The 24,669-nt window shown below is 47.4% G+C and overlaps 1 protein-coding gene across 2 annotated transcripts in view; it reads right to left on the reverse strand.

Moving 5' to 3' along the window:
- The window catches only part of LOC141144284 (protein adenylyltransferase SelO-like), a 166,525-nt gene that overhangs the window by 57,556 nt on the left and 84,300 nt on the right, over positions 1 to 24,669 (reverse strand). The window contains exon 20 of one of the 2 annotated variants that reach the window (XM_073629796.1): positions 3,031 to 3,135. In XM_073629796.1, coding sequence (XP_073485897.1) covers positions 3,031 to 3,135 — 105 coding nt within the window. Of the gene's footprint in view, positions 1 to 2,954; positions 3,136 to 24,669 lie in introns of those variants that run through there. The other variant, XM_073629797.1, reaches the window with a different exon arrangement.

Genomic DNA, 24,669 nt, shown 5'->3' on the forward strand with positions numbered 1-24,669 from the left:
TGTTAGCCAATGTGTCCATACATATTCGGAAGTGCAGTCGCTGCAGATCTAAGCAGAAGATCTGAAATGAGGGGAAGCTCTGCTGATTTCTATCATCCAATCTTGTGCTAGCAAAAATGCTGTTTTTTATTGTCTTTCCATGTCCCCCTACAGCGACTGCACTTCCAAGTGCACAGTGGATTTGCCTTTAGTAAATAACCCCCTATGGCTTTTTTCAGGCGATTTCAGGCATATGCTCCTACAAGCCGAAATAAAAACTCAAATGCACCTTTTTTAAGAGGAGCTAGTGCCCCAAAGAGCTCAAAAAAAAGCTCGAAAATGCGTGAAAATGTTTGTTCCAGCTTTTTGTTTTGTTTTTACAGTGGTTAAGAAAATACTATCTAGAAGGGTTTGTGAAAAGAAAAAAGCTCAAAGAAGCTCAAAGGAGCTTGAAGAAGCTCAATAAAAACATGCACAAGTGCACAAAAAAGCATAAGCTTCTTCAAGCTGAAAAAAAGCTCAAATTACTGTAAAAGCTGCTTTTTTTTTTTTTTTTGGCCTGCAGTGTGCATGAGCCCATAGAGTGCTTTATGTGGATTCAAGTGTCTGCACTGAGGTGAGAGGAAAGAGTTCACAACAATTCAGGCTCCATGCACACTGGACATTAAAATAACGTTATAAAAACGCCAGTAGCTTTTCAGTGAGTTTTTCAACGTTTGTTTACGTTTTTGCAATAGCGTTTTTCCGCATTTTTTTTTTGGAAATGTTTTTTTTCCCAATGGATCAAAAACATTAAAAAACGCTGTTGAGCCACGTTTTTGAGCGTTAATAGATGTTTATCAGCATTTATGAGCGTTTGGCATTTTTTGTGGTCAGAAAAATGACTCCTGAAAGCGATTTTATGGCATTCAGAAAACAGCCTATAAACTCCACTGCTGATAAACATCCAAAAACGTCCATGTGTGCACGGACACATAGGATAACATAGAGGGGAGTTTATGGGCTGTTAAAAAAAAAAGCACCCAAACTCCCAAAAACGGCCATTTATAAGCTTCAGTGTGCATGGAGCCTAAGACCCCTTTCACACTGAGGTGCATTTCAGGCGTTTTAGCACTAAAAATAGCGCCTGAAAAGCGCCTCTCATGCTTTCACACTGGGGTGGTGCGCTTGCGAGACGGGAAAAGAAGTCCTTCAAGCAGCATCTTTGGGGGAGGTGTAGGAGCACTGAATACAGCACTCCTACACCGGCCCTGCCCATTGAAATGAATAGGCAGCGCTTTGGAAGCGCCCCAACACAGGTGCTTTTAAAGTGGAGTTCCACCCACTTTTACAACTCTTCAGCATCCCTCACTAAACTGTGCACTGTAAACGAATTGGATATTTTAAAAAAATTTTTCTCAGCACCTACTGTATATCTGCTGTATTCATTTTTCACTTCCTCCTCCCTGGCCCATCGCATCATTTCCTGTTTGCAATGCCTTCTGGGAAGGGGCGGCAACTTCCTCTGACACTGCCCTTGCTATGGAAACCTGACCTGAAACCTATTACACTACTTGTGCTGCACTGAGCATGTGCGAGATCTGCAAGGACGAGATCCAGGAAGAAATACAGTCTGGCTTCAGATGCCCACACTTAAGATGGCCACGGCCTGCTGTAAGTTTATAAAATAACAAACAACTGCTATAAACTAACAAAACAGACCTTGGTTTACAGACTAACTTTACTAGAATACATTAAGCTTGTGTATTATAGGGGTATTTTTATTTAAAAATTATAATTTCGGCCGGAACACCACTTTAAACCTTTCTTCGGCCGATAGTGTGAGTTAAACCATTCCGCTAGCAGCCAAAAATCGCCGCTAAAACGACAGTAAAGCGCTGCTAAAAGTAGCGGCACTTTACCGCCAACAAACCCGCCATACCAGTGTGAAAGTACTCTTAGGCTGCTTTCACACTGAAAGCGCTGGCCGTTAGCGGTAATGCGCTGCTCATAGCGGGGCTTGACTGCTGTTTAAGCAGCGCTTTTGCGCCACTTTGTGGCCGCTAGCGGGCCGCATTTAAACCCCAAAAAAGTGGTTAAAAACTCCCATGTTGTGGCGCTTCCGAAGCGCTTTTCAGTCATTTCAGAAGTTCTGCCCATTCTTTGCAATGGGTAGGGGCGTTTTGAGAGCGGCTCCCAAACCGCCCCAAAGATGCTGCTTGCAGGACTTTTCCGAACGTTCCGCAAGCTCACCACCCGGGTGTGAAAGAACCCATTGCAATGAATGGGAGGCAGTTTTCAGGCGCTTTACAGGTGCTATTTCTAGCGCTAAAATGCCTGAAAACTGCCTCAGAGTGAAAGGGGTCTTAACAATAAGGTCACACAAGAGAACAGCCTTGTCATTTTCATGTGCAACATCACACATGTATTAAGCTGATCCAGGACCTCCCAAACTTAAATGGACAGAGATGAATACATGTTTTGATGGGATTTACCGTGGAAGGCTTAAACAGTGCAGAATCTCATATTTTACAAGAAAATGACGTGTTATATGTACATGAAGCACAAGGTAAAAGCAATCAAGCTAGAGAGTGAAACCAGCATGCAGCAAGGTTCGTTGTGCTACAGCAGAGGTTGGAAGGGTCTGGCTGCACCTATGAGGGCCACCTGCTCCAAATTAGCACAGACCTGCTCAGGCAGCTGTGTTCTGGCATCATAATTAATGGCAGTAATTACAGGATGTTTGAATTTCCAAAGAAATTATCTTTTGGCATAACTGATATCAACCAGCGCTGCCCAAGGGCATTGTCTGCATAAAACTGGTATATTTTTAGGCAAAAATACACTGGGGAGCATTTAGTAAAAATTGTAATAAAGGAAAAACAGGGATATTCCCAAAAGCAGCCAGTAAGATGCTAGTTATTATTCTTTAACATGTAGTAGGAAAAACACAGCAGAAATTCCACTTCTAGAACAAATAAACCAGGAGAAGGAGATTGTGTTTTACATTTTAATTAGTTTAGATTGAAAAAACTGTGTGCTTGACTTTGTGTGTTATGACGAGCAGCTTACTTTTATGTTCTTAGCCCATTCTGGAGGTTTTTGGGAATACCCGGCAAGTTCTGCCATCTCCTGCCTGTAAAAGGGCCGACGTAAAACTCTCTGCAGCAGGCGAACCTGTTCAACACAAATAAATGTGCTTGTTAGTGTACAAAGAAACTTCATAGCCAGCAAACTATATTAACCACTTGCCCTCCCGAAAATTTACCTCCCTTCATGACCAGGCCATTTTTTGTGATACGGCACTGCATTATTTTTAATTGACAATTGCGCAGTTGTGTGACGCTGTACCCAGATAAAACGTATGCCCTTTTTTTCCCACAAGTAGAGCTTTCTTTTGGTTGTATTTAATCACCTCTGCATTTTATTTTTATTGCGCTATAAACAAAAAAAAATACAGACAATTTTGAAAAAAAAAAAAATCTTACTTCTGCTATAAAACATATCCAATAAAAAGATGCAAAACATCAAATTTCTTCATCAATTTAGTCCAATATGTATTCTGCTACATGTTTTAGGTAAAAAAAAAAAACCCGATAAGCGTATATTGATTGGTTTGCGCAAAAGTTATAGCGTCTCCAAACTATGGGATAGCTTTATGGAATTTTTTTTTTATACTAGTAATGGTGGCAATCAGCGACTTATAGCGGGACTGCGAGATTGCGGCAGACAAATCGGACACCAAGTGACTTTTTGGGGACCAGTGACACCAATACAGTATTAATGACACCGGCAGGGAAGGGGTTAACTTCAGGGGTGATCAAAGGGTTAAATGTGTTCCTAGGGCGTGCTTGCTAACTGTGTGGGAGGTGCTTTTACCGTGGGAAGGCAGAGATCCGTGTTCCTGCTCTGTGGGAACACAGGATCACAGCCTTCCCTTTTCACAGAACGGGGATCTGCCTTGTTTATATAGGCATCTGCCTGTCTCCTGAACGATCGATGGGTCCCGGAAGTGCAGAATCACGTATAGGTACGTGATCCTGCACAGAGGAGCCGCCTTGCCACCGTATATATACAATATACGGTCAGCAAGCAGTTAACCAATTGTATTTTAGGAGTAACTCCACTTTTGTTGAGAAAAAAAAACAATCAATGTACATTGTGAAGATTTCAACAAACTTTGTAGCAGAGTCCAAGGCCGTTTTTAAGGCAGGGCAAAAGGGGCAGCTGCCCTGGGCCCTGTCATTGTTGTGGGGCCCAAAGCAGCTGCCTCATACTTGCTAACTATCCTGGTTTAAATTCCCTCATCCCTTGAGGTTTTAGTCCTGTGCTGTGTCCCAATAGCTCAGTGTGAAGTGCTGCTACTAATGCTGCCCAGCTCTGCCCTATTGTTGTGTACAGATGACTCACCTGCAGACCCTGTGTTTACATGTTACCGGCATTCATATGTAAATAGCGGCGGCAGATGGCATTGATATGTATATTATGCCCCCCCGAGGCATAATCTCTAGCAACTAATCAACAAGCAGAAATCATGTGCTGTAATATCTAGCAACTAATCAGTGAGCCATAATGTGTGCTGTAACCTCTAGCAACCAGTCAGTGAGCGGTATTGATACACTGTAACCTCTGGCAACCATTCGCAATAGCTGCCTGAACTGATTCAGTAAACAGATTTTGAGTCTAGCTGTCTCAGAGCAGGTGGAGAGCGAAACTGCATGGGGGGGGCCCAAGAAACGTTTTGCCCAGGGTCCAATCAATGTTAAAGACGGCCCTGGCAGAGTCCTACCTTTGTTGCTCTGAAGAAAAAAAACGGTTTGCTTTACCATGTGCTTTGTAGACTGATTCTGAATGGGAGGGTCTGGTTAATTATAATCAACTGGTGCACTCTCGGTGTTCTAATGAGAAAAGCTGCAGGGTCTGCATCCCTTTAGAAACTGAAATTCCTAATGCAGGGGTTGCCTAAGACCCCTTTCGCACTGGGGCGGTGCGGGCGTTAGCGGTAAAGCCCTGCTAGTTTGTCGCTCGGGTCACCTAGTGGGACGGAAGACCCGGGCGGATTGGCGAAAGGAGGTCCCCTCCCACTGCCTGAAATAACGGCCAAGCGGCTGCATTGAACGTTATCACCAGATAGCCGACCGCCCGCTCTAAAAAAGCTGCAGACTTCACCTCGGTGCATCCACTTCCTCTAGCCAACGTACAGGTTTTTGTGGAAAGTGGTTAAAGTGTATGTATACCCTAATAATTAACTTCTCTAAGTAGTTACCCTTGGGTCTTTTAAAAGAGAAGACTTTTTTTTAAAATCATACTTACCGATGCTGCATTTGTCCGCCGCCGGCTCTAAGACGGAGAACTGAGCGATCAAAGACCGCTGATCGATTGGTTCTTAGTGCTCCCTGAGCAGACAGCTGGTGGTGATTGTCAGCCACAGGGGGGCCCGTCCATTAAGAGTGCACAGGCGCCGCCTCCCCTTTCCATCGCCGCCACCCCCTATTCATGCGTCCAGCCCCTTTCAGGACACCGAGCACATGAATTACATCAGCAGGGTTTTTTTTTTAAGCATCTGAATAGAGCCAGAGGCTCTAATAGGCTTCAAAATAGGGTGGGCTCCAGATGCAGAGCATTGCGCTCGGAGCCCACCCAGGTGTGTTAGAATAGCGAACTAATATTTGCTATTCTAACACCGAGGCCGGGTTCACACTGGTGCGACACGACAGCCGTTCTACTTTGGATCCGACTTTGCCCTGCGACTTGAAGCCGACATACGTCTGACTTTCAGTGAACAGGGATCCGACTTGAATCCCCGCCAATACCAGGCACCGTGTTTGGTATGAATCTTGAGGGGAAACTCCATGGCAAAAAACGGCGTGGGGGTCCCCCCAAAATCCATATCAGACACTTATCCGAGCACGCAGCCCGGCCGGTCAGGAAAGGGGGTGGGGACAAGCGAGTGCCCCCCTCCCTCCTGAACCGTACCAGGCCACATGCCCTCAACATGGGGGGTGGGTGCTTTGGGGCGGGGGGGGGCGCGTTTCCCGATTGGCGGAAAGGAGAAATGCTCTGATTGGCCGCCTAGGAGACGGAAGCTGGGGAAGGAGATGCCTGCTCGTAATGCCCGCGGAGGAGAGTCGGGGAAGCCACCCATGGTTGAGGTAAGTGCACCAACCGGACCGAGAGAGGGGTGGCGGGTGCACTGTTTGCCACCCCCCAAAAAAATTACCACCAGCCACCACTGGTCAGTCACTGCTGTCTGCTCTGACTCCCCCCCCCCACGCTCACTGGAGCGCTGGACTGTGGAGTGGCTTGCTAAGCAGCTGATGTCAGCCGACAGCAGGCTTCAGCCCCCATGAAAACCCATCACAGGAGTGCAGAACGAACTGTACTCCTCTGATCCACAGCTTTGGCTTTACTTCTTCTTTAAATATACCACTGAAAGCATTTTGTTACATGCATTCGATAAGTGCAAAAATTGCACTTATGTTGATCATGTCAGAAATTCAGAGCTGTGCTGTACATACTTCCTATGTTATCTAGTATTTTTTAATCCAAAAGAGTTTTTATTAGCAATGAAATTGGCATAAAGTGACAAAATCACGCACCTATATTGTATATATTCGGTCAAAGGAATAGAGTCAAGAGGGTTGATTTACTAAAACTGTAAATTGCAAAATCTGGTGCAGCTGTGCATGGTAGCCAATCAGCTTCTAACTTCACCTGGAAGCTGAATAGTTTCTATGCAGAGCTGCACCAGACTTTGCATGCTCCAGCTTTAGTAAATCAACCTCTGAGTCTCTGCAATATTGCATACACAGAAGAAACGTATTATACATTGCTGAAGGCAAATGCATACCCACCAACAGTCTCAGCAAGACTGTCCCAAGATTTTAACAAATTCCCAGTGTTCCGCGAATCTGAGCCGTGTCTCGCTGGCAGCTAGGAGCTAAAACTCTAATTTCAGCTGCAAGAGCTAATGGTAGAAATGATAACTGTCTGAGATTCAGTATATTCAGCAGCGATGTGTGTCTGAGCTTGGCATTTTTCCTCTTCATATAAATATAAAGTGCAACACCAAAAATTATCTATTAGACCCCTTTCACACTGGGGCGTTTTTCAGGTGCTTTAGCGTTAAAAAAAGCGCCTGTAAAGCGCCTGAAAGAAGCCTCATCTGCATTTCCAATATGAAAGCCCGAGCCCTTTCACACTGCCAGCGCCCGAAAAATGCTGGTAAAGCACCGCCTGAGACCCTTTTCACACTGGGCGTTTTTCAGGCGTATTTCGGGGCGCTGGCAGTGTGAAAGGGCTCGGGCCATCGGCACACCCAGCCCGGTAGCAAAAACACGAAAGCGCTGCAAAGAAGCTGCTTGCAGGACTTTTTTTGACGCCCTGCCAGCGCAGCGCCCCAGTGTGAAAGCACTCGGGCTTTCACATTGGGATTGCAGATGAGGCTTCTTTCAGGCGCTTTTTTTTTTTAACGCTAAAGCGCCTGAAAAATGCCTGAAAAACGCCCCAGTGTGAAAGGGGTCTTATAATGGTGGAATCATAATCTCATTACTGAAAAAAAAACAAGCGTAAAAAACGTAAAATTCAATAAATATTACAAAATATATTCCAACAATGTCCAAAAGGATCCATGCATTGCTAAGTTCAGAGGCATATAGAGAAAAAGGTGGGGTGGGATATTTGATGCTGACGGCTTACTGCTGAACGATTCCGGGTTGCCAGCGGCTATCTATGTAAGTAATTTTAATTGTGTTTTTAGCTGTTTTTATACGTGGACCATTAAACATACTATTCTATGGAAAATCCATCTGGGTTCCTGGTGAGCTTTATTTATCCTTAGTGGGATTCCGCTTAAAGGTACCAGTGGGGACACATGGCTATTACACTTCCAGAGGGATTTCCATTTATGCTGAAAGGCACATATGCTGCTGTCACGGCAGCCATTAGTTCGAGTGAGTTTGCACTTCACTTGATGGCGATGGATAGCTATCTGGTCTGGACACGATTTGGATAATATCCTCATGAACTTAGCAATACACAGATCCTTTTGGACATTGTTGGAATATATTCAGTAGTATTTATTGAGTTTTTCATGCGTGTTATTTTTTTCAGTAATAAGATTATGATTCAACCATTATAATAGATATTTTTTAGCGCTACACTTTATATAAAATTAAAATGAAACAAACCAAATGAATTTGAAGTGCAGACTTTCAGCTTTAATTCAAGGGGTTGAAAATAAATATCAAGTACAGATTTTAGGAACCGCAACCATTTTTAAACACAGTCCCCCCATTTTCAGGGGCTCAAATGTAATTGGACAAATGAATATAATCATAAGTAAAATGTTCATTTTTTATATTTTGTGGAGAATCCTTTACTGGCAATGACTGCCTGAAGTCTGGAACCCATGGACATTACCAACGACTGGGTTTCCTCCTTTCTGATGTTTTGCCAGGCTCTAACTGCAGCCGTCTTTAGTTGTTCTTTGTTTCTGGGTCTTTCTGCCTTTAGTTTTGCTTTCAGCAAGTGAAACACATGCTCAATTGGGTTGAGATCAGGTGATTGACTCGGCCATTGCAGAATATTCCACTTCTTTTCCTTCAAAAGGTCCTGGGTTGCTTTTTCAGTGTGTTTTGGATCATTGTCAAGCTATACTGTGAAGTGCCGTCCAATCAACTTTGCTGCATTTGGCTGAATCTGGGCTGACAGTATATTTCTAAACACTGCAGAATGCATCCGCTGCTTCTGTCTTTTGTCACATCATCAAAAAACACCAATGGACCAGTGACACTGCCTCCACCATGTTTTACAGATGACGTTGTGTGCTTTGGATCATGAGCTGTTTCAAGCCTTCTTCACACTTTTTTCTTCCCGTAATTCTGGTACAGAATATTCTTAGTTTCATCCATCCAAAGAATGCTTTTCCAGAACTGGTCAGCCTTTTTAGATATTTTTTGACAAAGTCTAATCTGGCTTTTCTATTCTTCAGGCTTATGAATGGTTTGCACCTTGTGGAGAACCCTCTGTATTTGCTCTTGTGACGTCTTCTCTTGATTGTTGACTTTGGCAATGATGTGCCCACCTCCTGGAGAGTGTCCTCCAATTGTCTAAATGTTGTGAATGGGTTTTTCTTTACCATAGAGAGGATCCTGCGATCATCCACCACTGTTGTCTTCCGTGGACCTCCGGGCCTTTTTATGTTGCTGAGCTCACCAGTGTGTTCTTCTTTCCTCAGAATGTACCAAACTGTTTATTTTGCCACTCCTAATGTTGCTGCTATCTCTCTGATGAATTTGTTTAATTCTTGAAGCCTTACAATGGCCTGTTCGGAAAGTATTCAGACCCCCTTAAATTTTTCACTCTTTGTTATATTGCAGCCATTTGCTAAAATCATTTAAGTTCATTTTTTTCCTCATTAATGTACACACAGCACCTTTCATTGACAGAAAAACACAGAATTGTTGACATTTTTGCAGATTTATTAAAAAAGAAAAACTGAAATATCACATGGTCCTAAGTATTCAGACCCTTTGCTCAGTATTTAGTAGAAGCACCCTTTTGATCTAATACAGCCATGAGTCTTTTTGGGAAAGATGCAACAAGTTTTTCCCACCTGGATTTGGGGATCCTCTGCCATTCCTCCTTGCAGATCCTCTCCAGTTCTGTCAGGTTGGATGGTAAACGTTGGTGGACAGCCATTTTTAGGTCTCTCCAGAGATGCTCAATTGGGTTTATGTCAGGGCTCTGGCTGGGCCATTCAAGAACAGTCACGGAGTTGTTGTGAAGCCACTACTTTGTTATTTTAGCTGTGTGCTTAGGGTCATTGTCTTGTTGGAAGGTAAACCTTCGGCCCAGTCTGAGGTCCTGAGCACTCTGGAGAAGGTTTTCGTCCAGGATATCCCTGTACTTGGCCGCATTCATCTTTCCCTCTATTGCAACCAGTCGTCCTGTCCCTGCAGCTGAAAAACACCCCCACAGCATGATGCTGCCACCACCATGCTTCACTGTTGGGACTGTATTGGACAGGTGATGAGCAGTGCCTGGTTTTCTCCACACATACCACTTAGAATTAAGGTCAAAAAGTGCTATCTTGGTCTAATCAGACCAGAGAATCTTATTTTTCACCATCTTGGAGTCCTTCAAGTGTTTTTTAGCAAACTCCATGCGGGCTTTCATGTGTCCTGCACTGAGGAGAGGCTTCCGTCGGGCCACTCTGCCATAAAGCCCCGACTGGTGGAGGGATACAGTGATGGTTGACTTTCTACAACTTTCTCCCATCTCCCGACTGCATCTCTGGAGCTCAGCCACAGTGATCTTTGGGTTCTTCTTTACCTCTCTCACCAAGGCTCTTCTCCCTCGATAGCTCAGTTTGGCCGGATGGCCAGCTCTAGGAAGGTTTCTGGTTGTTTCAAACATCTTCCATTTAAGGATTATAGAGGCCACTGTGCTCTTAGGAACCTTAAGTGCAGCAGAAATTTTTTTGTAACCTTGGCCAGATCTGTGCCTTGCCACAATTCTGTCTCTGAGCTCTTCAGGCAGTTCCTTTGACCTCATGATTCTCATTTGCTCTGACATGCACTGTGAGCTGTAAGGTCTTCTATAGACAGGTGTGTGGCTTTCCTAATCAAGTCCAATCAGTATAATCAAACACAGCTGGACTCAAATGAAGGTGTAGAACCATCGCAAGGATGATCAGAAGAAATGGACAGCACCTGAGTTAAATATATGAGTGTCACAGCAAAGGGTCTGAATACTTAGGACCATGTGATATTTCAGTTTTTCTTTTTTAATAAATCTGCAAAAATGTCAACAATTCTGTGTTTTTCTGTCAATATGGGGTGCTGTGTGTACATTAATGAGGAAAAAAATGAACTTAAATGATTTTAGCAAATGGCTGCAATATAACAAAGAGTGAAAAATTTAAGGGGGTCTGAATACTTTCCGTCCCCACTGTAGGTTCACAGCAAAAGATTCCAAATGCAAATACCACACTTATGCCCTGTACACACGATTGGACTTTCCAACAACAAAACCGTGGAATTTTGTTTGACGTACAGTGAGCCGATAAAAAGGAAGTTCAATAGTCATGTGCCACCCTTTGGGTGAGCTCCTTCTGCTAATGTTGTGTTTGGTGAGCATTGATTCCGAGTATGCGTGGACTTTTGTGCGACGGACTTGTGTACACACGATCGGAAAGTCCGACAACAAAAATTTGTTGGCGGAAAATTTGAGAACCTGCTAGCCAACATTTGTTGGCGGAAAGTCCGCCAACAGATGTTGGATAAAGCATACACACGGTCGCGGACTTTCCGCCAACAAGCTCACATCCAACATTTGTTGTCGGAAAATCCGATCGTGTGTACAGGGCATTAGAATCAACTCCAGACCTTTTACCTGCTTAATTGATGAAGAAATAATGAAGGAGTAGCCCACATCTGGCCATGAAACAGCTTTTGATTCAACTGTCCAATTACTTTTGGTCCCTTGAAAAAGGGGGATGACTATTCTTAAGAGCTGTAATTCCTAAACCTGTCCTACGATTTGGATGTACATACCTCAAATTAAACCTGAGAGTGTGCCCTTTCAGCCCATATCCGTTATATAACTATAGCTTGAATATGTTTTGGTAAATACCTGAAAAAATAATAAAATTGTGCCTGTGTCCAAATATATATGGACCTAAGTGTATGTGTTTATTAGGGTTGCTGTACTACCTTTGTGTTAGCTGCCTCATATTTTATTAAGCACATATTTTGTCACCTAGTCACATTTTTCCTCTTCAGGAACTGTACTGCACGCAAGCAGCAGAGGGGTGGAGGGCAAGAGTGGGTCACTAGCCTGGCCTCCTGCCCTGCCTGCCGAGAAGAACGACCTGAGTTCTCATTCTATAAAGAAATCAAATAGCGCTAAACTACCAGCAAACTCCCTGAGCAGAGTCTTAGGTACCATCACATGGAATGCCCAACATCCAGCACTTTCCACTGTTTCCAGGGCAGTACGCAGATCACTCGGGACTAATAAAGAGACCACTACCCCAGGATTTTTTGTTAAATGAAACTATATTTATATGCAAATGCTGTAGGAGCCTCTCTTTTTTAATGTTGTGCTGCAGACAGTAATGCTATTTCACACTTCCTCCAACATATCCGATTTCTGGCAATAGCTGGAGCAGCTTCGGCTGATCTGTATAGATTTTTTTTAACATCATACGAAGACTCTCTGGCTGTTATCAGGAACACATGTAACATCAGAGACAGGGGAGGGGTGCTGCAGCCTTAGGCTGGAATTGCATAGGCTCTGAAAGCCGGTTCACACCAGCGCGATGCGGGAAGCAGCGCAATTCCAGTGGCGGTTCCTGCATTGCATAGAACTCGCAGGCAGTTCACACTGCCCTATGCGAACCGCTTCAGGTGTCAATAGGAAGCTAATGACACCCCCAGATCGGTTCGCATATCGCAGTGCGAACTGTGAATTCGGACAGGAATCGGATCGCATGGGTGTGAACATCCATGCAATTTGATTCTGGTGCAGACAAAAAAAAAAAAAACGGGTCCTGCACAATTTTGGTCTGAATGCGATGCAAATTCAGCCATACAATCTGTATGACTGAATTCGCATCGCACAGACATCGCATGTGATCTGCACAGCAGTGCGGTGTGGATCACATGCGATGTCTGACATCACACCAGTGTGAACCGGTACTAAGTGTTAGAATCAACTGAAGTATTATGTCTGTATAGCATTATTTTCCCTCTCAACCAGTCTCTGTAGCGCCAATGTGGGGGAAGTAATTGTCACAGAGTGTTCTTGTTTGTGTCCCCACTGGTGAGATTTTCCATCATTTCTGACAAGAAGTGAGGTGAAATTTTTCAAATAGGGACACAGACAGCAATAATGACATTCCCTGCTCTATCCAAGACAAAATAAAAGGTATTGAGTCAATGGTGTAACTGGAACCTTCAGCGCCCCGGTGAAAAAAACCATGAAGGGACCCCCCCTGACTCCCAGCTGGGCCCCTCCCCTCCGAGCCCAGTGGTGGAACGCCAAAAAAATCAGTGATCGGTACAGATCACCGACTCTCCATTCAAAAAAGGAAGGGGTCGGTAAATGACACATTTACCGGCCCCTTCTCTGTTTTCCATCTTGACACATTCCCTGCAGCAGCCGGCGGGAGAGGGGAACCCAGCAGAGCTGTGGGGGATGAGGGCCAGCAGAGAGCACAGGGAGGCTGGAGAGCACACTGGGGGCAGCAGAAAAAAGCTGGATATGGAGGGGCGGCTGCACATAGGAGGAACAGATCTGTCCATTTTCCTCCTGCAGCTACTGAATGCCTGCTTCTCCTTCTTTCCCTTCCACAGGCATTCAGTGGCTGCAGGAGGAAAAATGGAGAGATCAGTTCCTCTATATGCAGCCACCTCCCCTGACGCTCCTCCTATTCAGGCATACAGGGGGGCGTGTTGTGTCGCAATTGTGATCACTGTAGGTACGCCCCTGTTTTGAGTAGAGTTGGACTTTTAATTAGTCCTAATCTGAGTTTCCTGCCTTCCCTGTTTCCAAGCCTGTGCTGAAAAGGGTTTATTTTCAATTTATGACGGACCTGCCTCTGTTAAAAATGACAATTGTTTCTGAGATAGCATGAAAAGTGGTACCTGAGCACCACAGTAACCATTAACTACTAGTACTGTACTACCAACCACTAGGAGCCATTACAAGATTCCGCTGGTATTTTACTCCTCTTTGGAGCTGAAGATACACATCCAGCATACAGAAAATCATGTATCTGACTTATCAAAAACAGTTTGAGCTCCTGACTTTTTTTTTTTTCTTCCTGTTAACCCACACAATACAAAATTGTGCTTCAATGAGTAATTCTATACTCATTGTTAATTATTAGCTGTCACAGTAATAAAGGGCAATCGTGAAACTGCAAAAATAGACCCGTCAATGTCTATAATGTATGCCCAGATACAATACATTCCTAGCAGCGTGATCAGGTACGGTATGAATAATGTCTTATTAGGCTGGGTTCACACTGGTGCGACACGACAGCCGTCCTACTTTGGATCCGACTTTGCCCTGCGACATGAAGCCGGCATGTGTCCGACTTTCAATGAACGAGGATCCGACTTGGATCCCCGCCAATGCCGGCACTGTGTTTGGTATGAATCTTTAGGGGGGAACTCCGCGCCAAATTTTAAATAAAAAACCGGCATGGGTTCCCCCTCCAGAGGCATACCAGGCCCTTGGGTCTGGTATGGACCTTGAAGGGAACCCCCTACGCCGAAAAAACGGCGTGGGGGGTCGCCCCCAATCCATACCAGACCCTTATCCGAGCACGCAGCCCGGCCGGACAGGAATGGGGGTGGGGACGAGCGAGCGCCCCCCCCCCTCCTGAACCGTACCAGGCCGCATGCCCTCAACATGGGGGGTGGTGCCTTGGGGGAGGGGGGCGCGCTGCGGCCCCCCCACCCCAAAGCACCTTGTCCCCATGTTGATGAGGACAAGGGCCTCTTCCCGACAACCCTGGCCGTTGGTTGTCGGGGTCTGCGGGCGGGGGGCTTATCGGAATCCGGGAGCCCCCTTTAATAAGGGAGCCCCCAGATCCCGGCCCCCCACCCTATGTGAATGAGTATGGGGTACAGCGTACCCCTACCCATTCACCTAGGAAAAAAGTGTCAATTTAAAAAAAAAACACTACACAGATTTTTAAAGCATTTTATTAGACAGCTCCGGGGGTCTTCTTCCGACTTCGGGGGTCTCTCCGGTTCTTCTCCACGCTCTCCGGATCTTCTGCCGGGCTCCTCCGCTCTCTTCTGCTCTTTTGCCGCTCTTTTGCTAAAGCGGAGGAGCCCGGTCTTCAATCTTCAATCTTCTGCCTTCTGCCTTCTGCCTTCTGCCTTCTGCCTTCTGCCTTCTGCCTTCTGCCTTCTGCCTTCTTCCTTCTTCCTTCTTCTCCTGATGTTGACACGACGCTCTCTGGGGCTAGAATGCTCTCTGTGCGCTCTGCTCTGACTTATATAGGCGGTGACCCCGCCCCCTTATGCCGTCACAGTCCCTGGGCATGCTGGGACTGTGACGTTTTAGGGGGCGTGGTCATCACCCGATGACCACGCCCCCTAAAACGTCACAGTCCCAGCATGCCCAGGGACTGTGACGGCATAAGGGGGCGGGGTCACCGCCTATATAAGTCAGAGCAGAGCGCACAGAGAGCATTCTAGCCCCAGAGAGCGTCGTGTCAACATCAGGAGAAGAGGGCAGAAGGCAGAAGGCAGAAGGCAGAAGGCAGAAGGCAGAAGGCAGAAGGCAGAAGGCAGAAGGCAGAAGATTGAAGACCGGGCTCCTCCGCTTTAGCAAAAGAGCGGCAAAAGAGCAGAAGAGAGCGGAGGAGCCCGGCAGAAGATCCGGAGAGCGTGGAGAAGAACCGGAGAGACCCCCGAAGTCGGAAGAAGACCCCCGGAGCTGTCTAATAAAATGCTTTAAAAATCTGTGTAGTGTTTTTTTTTTAAATTGACACTTTTTTCCTAGGTGAATGGGTAGGGGTACGCTGTACCCCATACTCATTCACATAGGGTGGGGGGCCGGGATCTGGGGGCTCCCTTATTAAAGGGGGCTCCCGGATTCCGATAAGCCCCCCGCCCGCAGACCCCGACAACCAACGGCCAGGGTTGTCGGGAAGAGGCCCTTGTCCTCATCAACATGGGGACAAGGTGCTTTGGGGTGGGGGGCCGCAGCGCGCCCCCTCCCCCAAAGCACCAACCCCCCATGTTGAGGGCATGCGGCCTGGTACGGCTCAGGAGGGGGGGGGCGCTCGCTCGTCCCCACCCCCATTCCTGTCCGGCCGGGCTGCGTGCTCGGATAAGGGTCTGGTATGGATTGGGGGGGACCCCCACGCCGTTTTTATCGGCGTAGGGGGTTCCCCTCAAGGTCCATACCAGACCCAAGGGCCTGGTATGCTCTTGGAGGGGGAACCCATGCCGGTTTTTTTTTTAAAATTTGGCGCGGAGTTCCCCCTCAAGAACATCTGAGCACAAGTCGCGTGCCAAAGTCGGATCATGCAAGACGGCAATCCGACTTTGATCCGACTTCAATGATAGTCAATAGACTGAAGTAGGATCAAAGTCGGACCAAAGTAGTACAGGGAGCATTTCTAAAGTCGGAACGACTTGTGTCGGACCAGTTAGGACGGCTCCCATAGGGAAACATTAAATTTCACACGTCATGCGACATGAGCTCCCAATGTCGGAGCGTTTGTCGGACCAGTGTGAACCCAGCCTAAATGATGTTATTCTCTTCAAACACAGCTTGTCCTGATGATGCACAATTAGTATTTTTCAACCCACGTAGACTTTGTGTATATATGGCCTGCAGGTCCAGCAACAAGATTATTCTATAACAGTATATAGATTTTATAGTCTGCAGTACGTGTGGTACAAATCAATACTCATTCTGTAACAAATGACCAAGTAACCAGCAAGATTGTTTAATTAAGTCATTAATGTCTTCTCTGAAAATCTCTTTAACAGATATTTCTGGGGAGGAGTGTCAAACAGCGGATAGTCATAGGCATGCCATCACATTCAGACCTCTGTTTACCCTCTCTATTACCAGAAGTCATTGAAACCTACATTCCCAGACCAAATTTAGCAGTGTCAGCATGCACCTGTGAACTTCTCAAAACATTCTGGATTTTAAATACATTTTTACATTGTAGAATAATAGATATGGCTGTTATTAAGTACACTGTTTTAAAAAATAATCTGCTGAGATTGTGTTTTTTTTATAAACTGGGTAATGGACAGCTTGTAAAGTGATATTAAAGGCAGAAAGTTTTTTACCGTAATGCATTCTATGCATTACGGTAAAAAACCTTCTGCATGTTGTTACCTCCACCCCAGCTCCCCTTATACTTACCTGAGCCCAATCTCAATCTGTCAATCACAGCCAGCGATGAGGGACCGAGGGTCAGAGCCGAGTCCTGCTGTCTGCCTCAATAGACACAGACAGCGAGGCTCGGGAGCGAGCTTGCAAGAGTGCCCCCCATAGCAAGTGGGTTGCTATGGGAGCACTCAGAAGGGGGGTGAAACCAGGAGTGCCGGAAGGGGACCTGAGAAGAGGAGGATTGAGGCTGCTCTGTGCAAAACCATTGCACAGGGCAGGAAAGTATAACCACCAAGTAGGGTGCACAACCAAGTAGAGTGCAATCAGACCTGGGGATCCTGTACCGCTGCCTGCAGCACACTACGCCAAAAGGCGATATCCTCATGCCTTCTCACATCCACCTGATAAAATCTGGTGAATGTATGAACTGAAGACCAGGTTGCGGTCTTGCAGATTTGAGCCATAGAGGCCCAGTGATGCACTGCCCAAGAAGCACCAATAGCCCTTGTGGAATGTGCCCTGATCTGAAACGGAGTAATCTTCTGTTTCAAACCGTAAGCTTGAATGATCAATTGTTAGAAATGGTAGCTCTTGATGCTGCTTGTCCTCTACTGGGACCTTCTGGCAGCACAAACAAAACATCCGTTTTGCGAATCTGAGCAGTTGCTTCCAGATAGGCCTTAACTGCTCTTACTACATCCAACGAAGGTAGTGACCTTTCTTCCGGAGAACGGGGATCTGGAAAAAAGGAAGGTAGAACAATGTCTTGGTTTAGATGAAAATCTGAAACCACCTTCGGTAAAAAACTAGGATGAGGGCGCCTCTATGGCTCAAATCTGCAAGACCGCAACCTGGTCTTCAGTTCATACATTCACCAGATTTTATCAGGTGGATGTGAGAAGGCATGAGGATATCGCCTTTGGGCGTAGTGTGCTGCAGGCAGCGGTACAGGGTCCTCAGGTCTGATTGCACCCTACTTGGTTGTGGTTCCCCCCCCCCCTCAGGTAGCATTGCTCTGGGACATCCCATCAGTAATTACTGAGGCTCTGTGTTCCGTGATGTTCGAGAAAGAAAATAGGATTTTTTAAAACAGCTGTAAAATCCTTTTCTTTCGATGGACATCACGGGACACAGAGGTCCCGCCCCTCTTCTAATACACTATATTGCTTGGCTACAAAACGGAGGTATTCCTGCAAGGGGAGGGAATATATAGGGGGTTGAACTTCCTGATTAGGGTGTGACCAGTGTCCAATCACCTTGTGGACAATCAAATAAGGCTCTTTACAGGAAAGAGCTGCTAATTCTGATACTCTTCTAGCAGAAGAGATGGCTACCAGAAAAATTAACTTCCTTGTCAGCAAGTCCAAAGGAATCTGACGTATTGGTTCAAAAGGCTGTTTCTGTAACACAGACAGAACCAAGTTCAAATCCCAGGGGTTTAGGGGCGCCTTAACCGGAGGATTAAGCCGCGTCACCCCTTGCATAAAGTTTCGGACCAAAGAATGCGAAGCAAGTGGCCGTTGAAATAATACTGATAAGGTCGAGACCTGGCCCTTGATGGTACTCAAGGCCAGCTTCATCTAATCCCAATTGTAGAAAATCAAGAATTCTACCAATCACATATTTCCTGGGATGCCAACCCCTGGATTCACACCAGGATATATAAGCTTTCCAGATTCTATGATAAATCCTTCTGGAAGCTGGCTTCCTTGCATTGATCAAGGTAGATACCACAGGACCTGAAAGTCCACGACTCTTCAGAACGTGGGTCTCAATAGTCAAACCGTTAAATTTAGCGTTTGTAAGGCAGGATGGGACACTGGACCTTGAGATAATAGGTCTGGGCGTACCGGTAGGGTCCACGGGGAACCCACCGTCATCCTTACTATTTCTGCATACCAAGCCCTTCTGGGCCAAGCGGGGGCCACCAGAAGTACCGACTTCCTTTCCAGCCTGATCCTGCGAAGGAGTCATGGCAGTAGCAGAATAGGCGGGAATGTATAAATCAGTGCCACGGAATCACCAACGCATCCATCCCACATGCAAGAGGATCCCTCGTCCTTGCCACAAATCTGTCTATCTTTTTGTTGAATTGGGATGCAAAGAGATCTACATCTGGGACCCCCCATCTTTGGCATATGGACCAAAAGACGTCGGGATGCAGAGACCATTCCCCTGGGAGTAACTGCTGGTGACTTAGATAGTTCGCCTGCCAGTTCTCTATCCCTGGAATGAAAAACTGCCGATATGCATGGCACCTGCATCTCTGCCCAGGCTAAGATCTGGTTCACCTCCTTTTGAGCAGCTCGGCTCCCAGTGCCTCCCTGCTGATTGACTTAAGCCACTGCTGTGGCATTGTCGGACTGGATCCTGACCGGCCAACCCTGTAGCCTGATAGTCCAGGCTTTTAGGGCAAGATATACCGCACGGATCTCCAGAATGTTGATGGTTAGGGTCCTCTCGGTCTTGGACCATAGAGCCTGGATCGTAGACTGTTCCAGAACTGCTTCCCAACCTGACAGACTGGCATCTGTTGTTACCACCATCCAGGTAACCGGTAGAAAGGATTTCCCCTTCTGCAGGTTTTCGGGCGTGAGCCACCAATTGAGGCTCTGACGCACCGCCTGTGACAGGTGCATCGGAAAGTCTAATGCCTGAACCTTCTTGTTCCAGGCCGACAGAATACTGTGTTGCAGTAGTCTTGAATGGAACTGAGCATAGGAAACTGCTTCGAATGAAGACCCCATCTTTCCTAGCAGCCTCATACAAAGGCGGACAGAAGGCCCCTTCTTGGTCCTGACTGTCAGAATCAGCTCCCTTAAAGCAGATATCTTTGCCTGAAGAAGAAACACTTTCTCCTGGCTTGTATCTATGATCAGACCTAAATACTCCAGTCTTCTTACTGGTTTTAGGAAAGATTTTCCTGGGTTGAGGAGCCAACCTAGATGTTCCAGATACTTGACCATGGTCCTCAAGTTCCCGTTCAAGGAAGCTACTGAACGGTCTATCAAGAGCAGGTCGTCTAGGTATGCTATGACAGTCATTCCCTGAGCCCTTAATCTGGCCAGAGGAGGAGCCACGATCTTTGTGAACACTCGAGGTGCAGTGGCTATCCCGAAGGGCAGAGCCACAAACTGGAAATGGCGCCCTCCTACTTCGAAGCGCAGAAACCTCTGATGAGCAGGAAAAATGGGCACATGTAGATATGCATCTCTGATGTCAATCGATGCCAATAATTCTCCTCCCTGCAGGATGGAGACTACTTTCCGAATTGATTCAATGCGGAAGGACTGAATCCTTAAGAATCGATTCAGATGTCTTAAATTCAGAATGGGTCTGACATCCCCATTTGGTTTTTGGACCGTAAAAAGGTTGGAATAGAAACCCAATCCTTGATCCTTTGTGGGAACCACCCTGATGACCTCTTGCGACAAAAGTCGCCCTAACGCTAGAAGGAGCGACTGCTTCTTCTCTGGGAACACTTGATCTGAGGAAATGAGGAGAGGGAAATTCTTGGAACTCCAGCTTGTACCCTAAGGTTACCATGGAGATTACCCATCTGTCCTGGAAGTCCTCCTGCCAGAGCTTTGAGAACTGTAGCAGTCTTCCTCTCACTCGAGCGAGTGGGGGCGCCCCTTCATGAAGAGGCCTTAGTGTCTTGTCTAGAAGACTTCTTCCCCCAGGACTTCTTTTGTCCTTGGGGTTGACTCTTGTTTCTAGCCGAAGACGGAGGAGGCCGTCGTGACAGCCTGGAGGCTGAAGCCCCTGGCGCTGGGGAAAGATTCCGTTTGAAAGAGGGGCGTTTACTCTTCTTCTTAACAGGTAAGAGAGTACTTTTCCCACAGGAGATTCTCTTGATATAGTTATCCAAGTCCTCTCCAAACAACCTTGCACCACGAAAAGGAAACCCAGCCAGCAGCTTCTTACATGGTGCTTCGGCTGACCAATTTTTCAACCATAAGATTCAATGCATATGCACCAACCCAAGTGAAAGACGGGAGGTTTGCATGATAGGATCTCTGATGGCGTCAACAACATAACATAAGGCCGCTGGAAGGTTAGCAAACCCCTGGGCCTGTTGTTCAGGTAATACTTTGATGACCTGTTTAACATGGTCTCTTAAGTATTGACAGACTCCATTCGCTGCTACTGCAGGTTGGGCCACTAATCCTGCTAAGGAAAAAACATCCTTTAATAAGGATTCCATCTTTTTATCCACAGGATCCCTGAGCATCTGAGCGTTGTCTACAGGACAAGTCAGACTACTATTTACAGAGGAAATGGCCGCATCAATGGCTGGCATTCCCCACATCTTAATAAATTTTTCTTCCATAGGATAAAGTGTTGAAAACTTTTTCGGCGGAAGAAATCGCTTATCTGGGTGCTCCCACTCAGAATAAAGGAGCTTTTCAAGTAATTTATGAACAGGAAAAGCATGTGCTGCTTGGAAAGGTTTCAGTGACCCCAAAGCAGAAGAGGTCTTTTTTTTTTTTTTTTTTTAACAGCTTCAGGTACGGGCAATTTAAATGTGGAGCGGACCAATCCAGTAAGGATCCGCACTAAGACTTTCTCCTCTTGGGAAGTCGCAGAGGGTCCCTCTCTACCTGATTTCTCCGAAGAGGAATTATCTGTCCCATCCTGATCCTCTGAAAGGGATTCATCTCCTTTATCCCAGAGCTCCTCTGCTTGAGGGTCTTGGGAAACAGAGGAAGGCCTAGAACGTTTTCATCCACTGAGTGAAGATGTAATCACGGCCATTAATCTTTCCTCTAAACCATTAATGGTTGAGGAAAAGACCTCCTGTGTAATGTATACAGGGGCTGAAGTGCTGGAAGCAGGTATAGCCCCAGACCCCAACGGCTCTCCCTGTCCAGCCATCCCTGGCCCTTCGGGGGGGAGGATGTAGCAGACAGGGGGCCCTCAGAACCTGAACGAGATCCCCTAGTGTCTCTGATTCTTGGGGTGTTTGAACCTCTTCTACCCATAGTGCAAAGCAACAAGGTGGAGGTATCAAAAAATGAACACTGACTGCTGAGCGATGTAGTCTGGCTAAAAGCCTTGCTACCCAATGCTCAGTCTGGTGTTATTTTAGTAAATGCTGCCTAGGAGAATGCCTGTGTCCCACCTTACATGCGACCGTCAGCTCTGTGTCCCTCCAGAAAGGCTTAGTGCACCTGTAATTAGTGCCTTTAATAGCCTGCAGCCGGTCCTGTGGGCGTCTGAGCACACTGTGCTGACGCTACGCCCCCCCCCCCCCAACCGCGCCCCCCCATTCATTTTTTTTTTATTTAAAAAACGAGTGCTTCCCGCACTAGCTGACCCCTCTGAATCAAACATGGAGGAGGCTGGGGGAGGGGGAAAAGGGATAGAGGCTGGTAATGATGGGCCTGCCTGTGTAATGGCGGCGGCCACGACGGCGGTGAAAATGCGGTGTCTAACCGCCTTACAGATCACCTGCCGCCTCCCCTTAGTCTGGGGGGAGATATCCCTGAGGAGAGCCCCCCATCCCATCTTACTTGGAGCCAGTCGGAGGAGCTTGTAAGCATTGAACACTTGAGACAGACATCAGCATGAAAAGGTATGTGCTCTTGGCAGCCTCCGGTGGTCACAATAGGCATAGCATGCATTTACCTTAAAGGAGAAACCTACTAGAATTAAAAAAAAAAATTCTGTGGAATCTCCCTTACCTTATCCAGCCACAGGGTTCTGTTGTACAGACCCATAGTTGCCAACTGTCCCGAATTTCCCGGGACATTCCCGGGACTTGGACTCCATTCCCGAATTTGTGGTGTCCCGGGAAATGTCCCGAGAAATCCGGTTCTCGGTTTTCGAAGCCGCCGCTGCTAGAGGTCCGCGGCCGGCGGAGACATTGTCTCCGCCGGCCGCCATTTTATTGAAGTTCAGGAAGATGGCTGGGAGGGGCTAGACGGAGCTCCTGCGTCGCCGCCCACCCTCTGCCCCGCTCCGCCTCGCCCCGCCTACCCCCTCCGCCCCGCTGCCAGTCTGATATGGAAAGGGGCGGGGGTTCTAGCCATGCTTAGAACACCTCTGAGGTGGGGGGGTGCGCACCGCTGTGGGACTCCTGATGTGAGGGGGGGCCCACTGGGGACACACACCTGATGCAAGGGGGGGCCCACTGGGGACACCTGATGTGAGGAGGGGTCCACTGGGGACACCTGATGTGAGGGGGGCTCCACTGGGGACACCTAATGTGAGGGGGAGCTCCACTGGGGACACCTGATGTGAGGGGGGCTCCACTGGGGACACCTGATGTGAGGGGGAGCTCCGCCGGGGACACCTGATGTGAGGGGGGCTCCACCAGGGACACCTGATGTGAGGGGGGGCTCCGCCGGGGACACCAGATGTGAGGGGGGGCTCCGCCAGGGACTCCTGATGTGAGGGGGGGCTCCGCCGGGGACTCCTGATGTGAGGGGGAGCTCCACCGGGGACTCCTGGTGTGAGGGGGGCTCCGCCGGGGACTCCTGGTGTGAGGGGGGCTCCGCCGGGGACTCCTGGTGTGAGGGGGGCTCCGCCGGGGACTCCTGGTGTGAGGGGGGCTCCGCCGGGGACTCCTGGTGTGAGGGGGGCTCCGCCGGGGACTCCTGGTGTGAGGGGGGCTCCGCCGGGGACTCCTGGTGTGAGGGGGGCTCCGCCGGGGACTCCTGGTGTGAGGGGGGCTCCGCCGGGGACTCCAGGTGTGAGGGGGGGCTCCGCCGGGGACATCTGATGTAAGGGGGGGCTCAGCTGGGGGCACCTGATGCAAGGATGGACTCTGCTGGGACATCTGACGCAAGGACGGACGGCTGGTGGCAGGCGACGTGGCTAGTGACACGCTCAGGGATCCCACTGATTCTGCATTATGGTGAGTTGAATGATTTTATTTTATATTACAATGTAATAATAGAAATAATGCACTTCAATCATCCTAACACCATAACAACCATGGTGTCGGGATGATTGAAGTGTTAACACCAGGTGTTTGGAGTATCTTTATCTGCTGATTGTTAAACTTTCTAGAATACACATATTTTTTATTGTGTAGGATCTGGGGCTGCTGTCCCGTCATTTCCCTCTCCCCCTCTCTCCCTCTCCATCCCTCATTCATCTCAGACTCTAACCACACCCTCTTGAGCCACGCACATTTAAGCCACGCCCACCATGACGCGTAAACACGCCCATTTTCCGCTGCGGCGCTGCACTTGTATATTTTCCTAAGCCACACCTACAAACGAATGCCCCGCCCCCTAATTATTGTACGGCTCCACCTACAGCCACAAAAGTGTCCCACATTTTTTTTTACAATGTTGGCAACTATGCAGACCCAATCTTCGCCTCTCACGGTGGGCTCCGTTTGAAAAAAAACGTCAGAGACTGGGGCCCCCTACAAATAGGGGGATCCACAGTTCTGGCCCTGTAAAGCACCTAGCCAGAAATTAGGAGGTTTAAAGCCATTTTCTGATCTGCGGGGTCCAGCTCTCTAAAAAGAGAAGTGTTACAGGTAAAACCTCATTTCTTTGGACACGAGGCCCGGGTACCATCCAATTCGGCCTAGAAAAGACACCTTGGAATGGATCCGATTCGCCTGGCCTGCCCCAGTATAGGATATCAGGATATTCCCTTTGGAGCTCAGCACAGGACATCTTTACACGTCCATCACCTAAGACACTGGCGTAAAAACTGAGGTATCCCTGCAAGGGGAGGGATTATATAGGGGGTTGAACTTCCTGATTAGGGTGTGACCAGTGTTCAATCACCTAGTGATACCTATATAACCCATCAGTAATTACAGAGGCTCTGTGTCCTGTGATGTTCGAGAAAGAAATATATATA

The sequence above is a fragment of the Aquarana catesbeiana genome, linkage group LG05 (genome assembly GCF_042186555.1).
Source record: "Aquarana catesbeiana isolate 2022-GZ linkage group LG05, ASM4218655v1, whole genome shotgun sequence".
Lineage (NCBI taxonomy): Eukaryota > Metazoa > Chordata > Amphibia > Anura > Ranidae > Aquarana > Aquarana catesbeiana.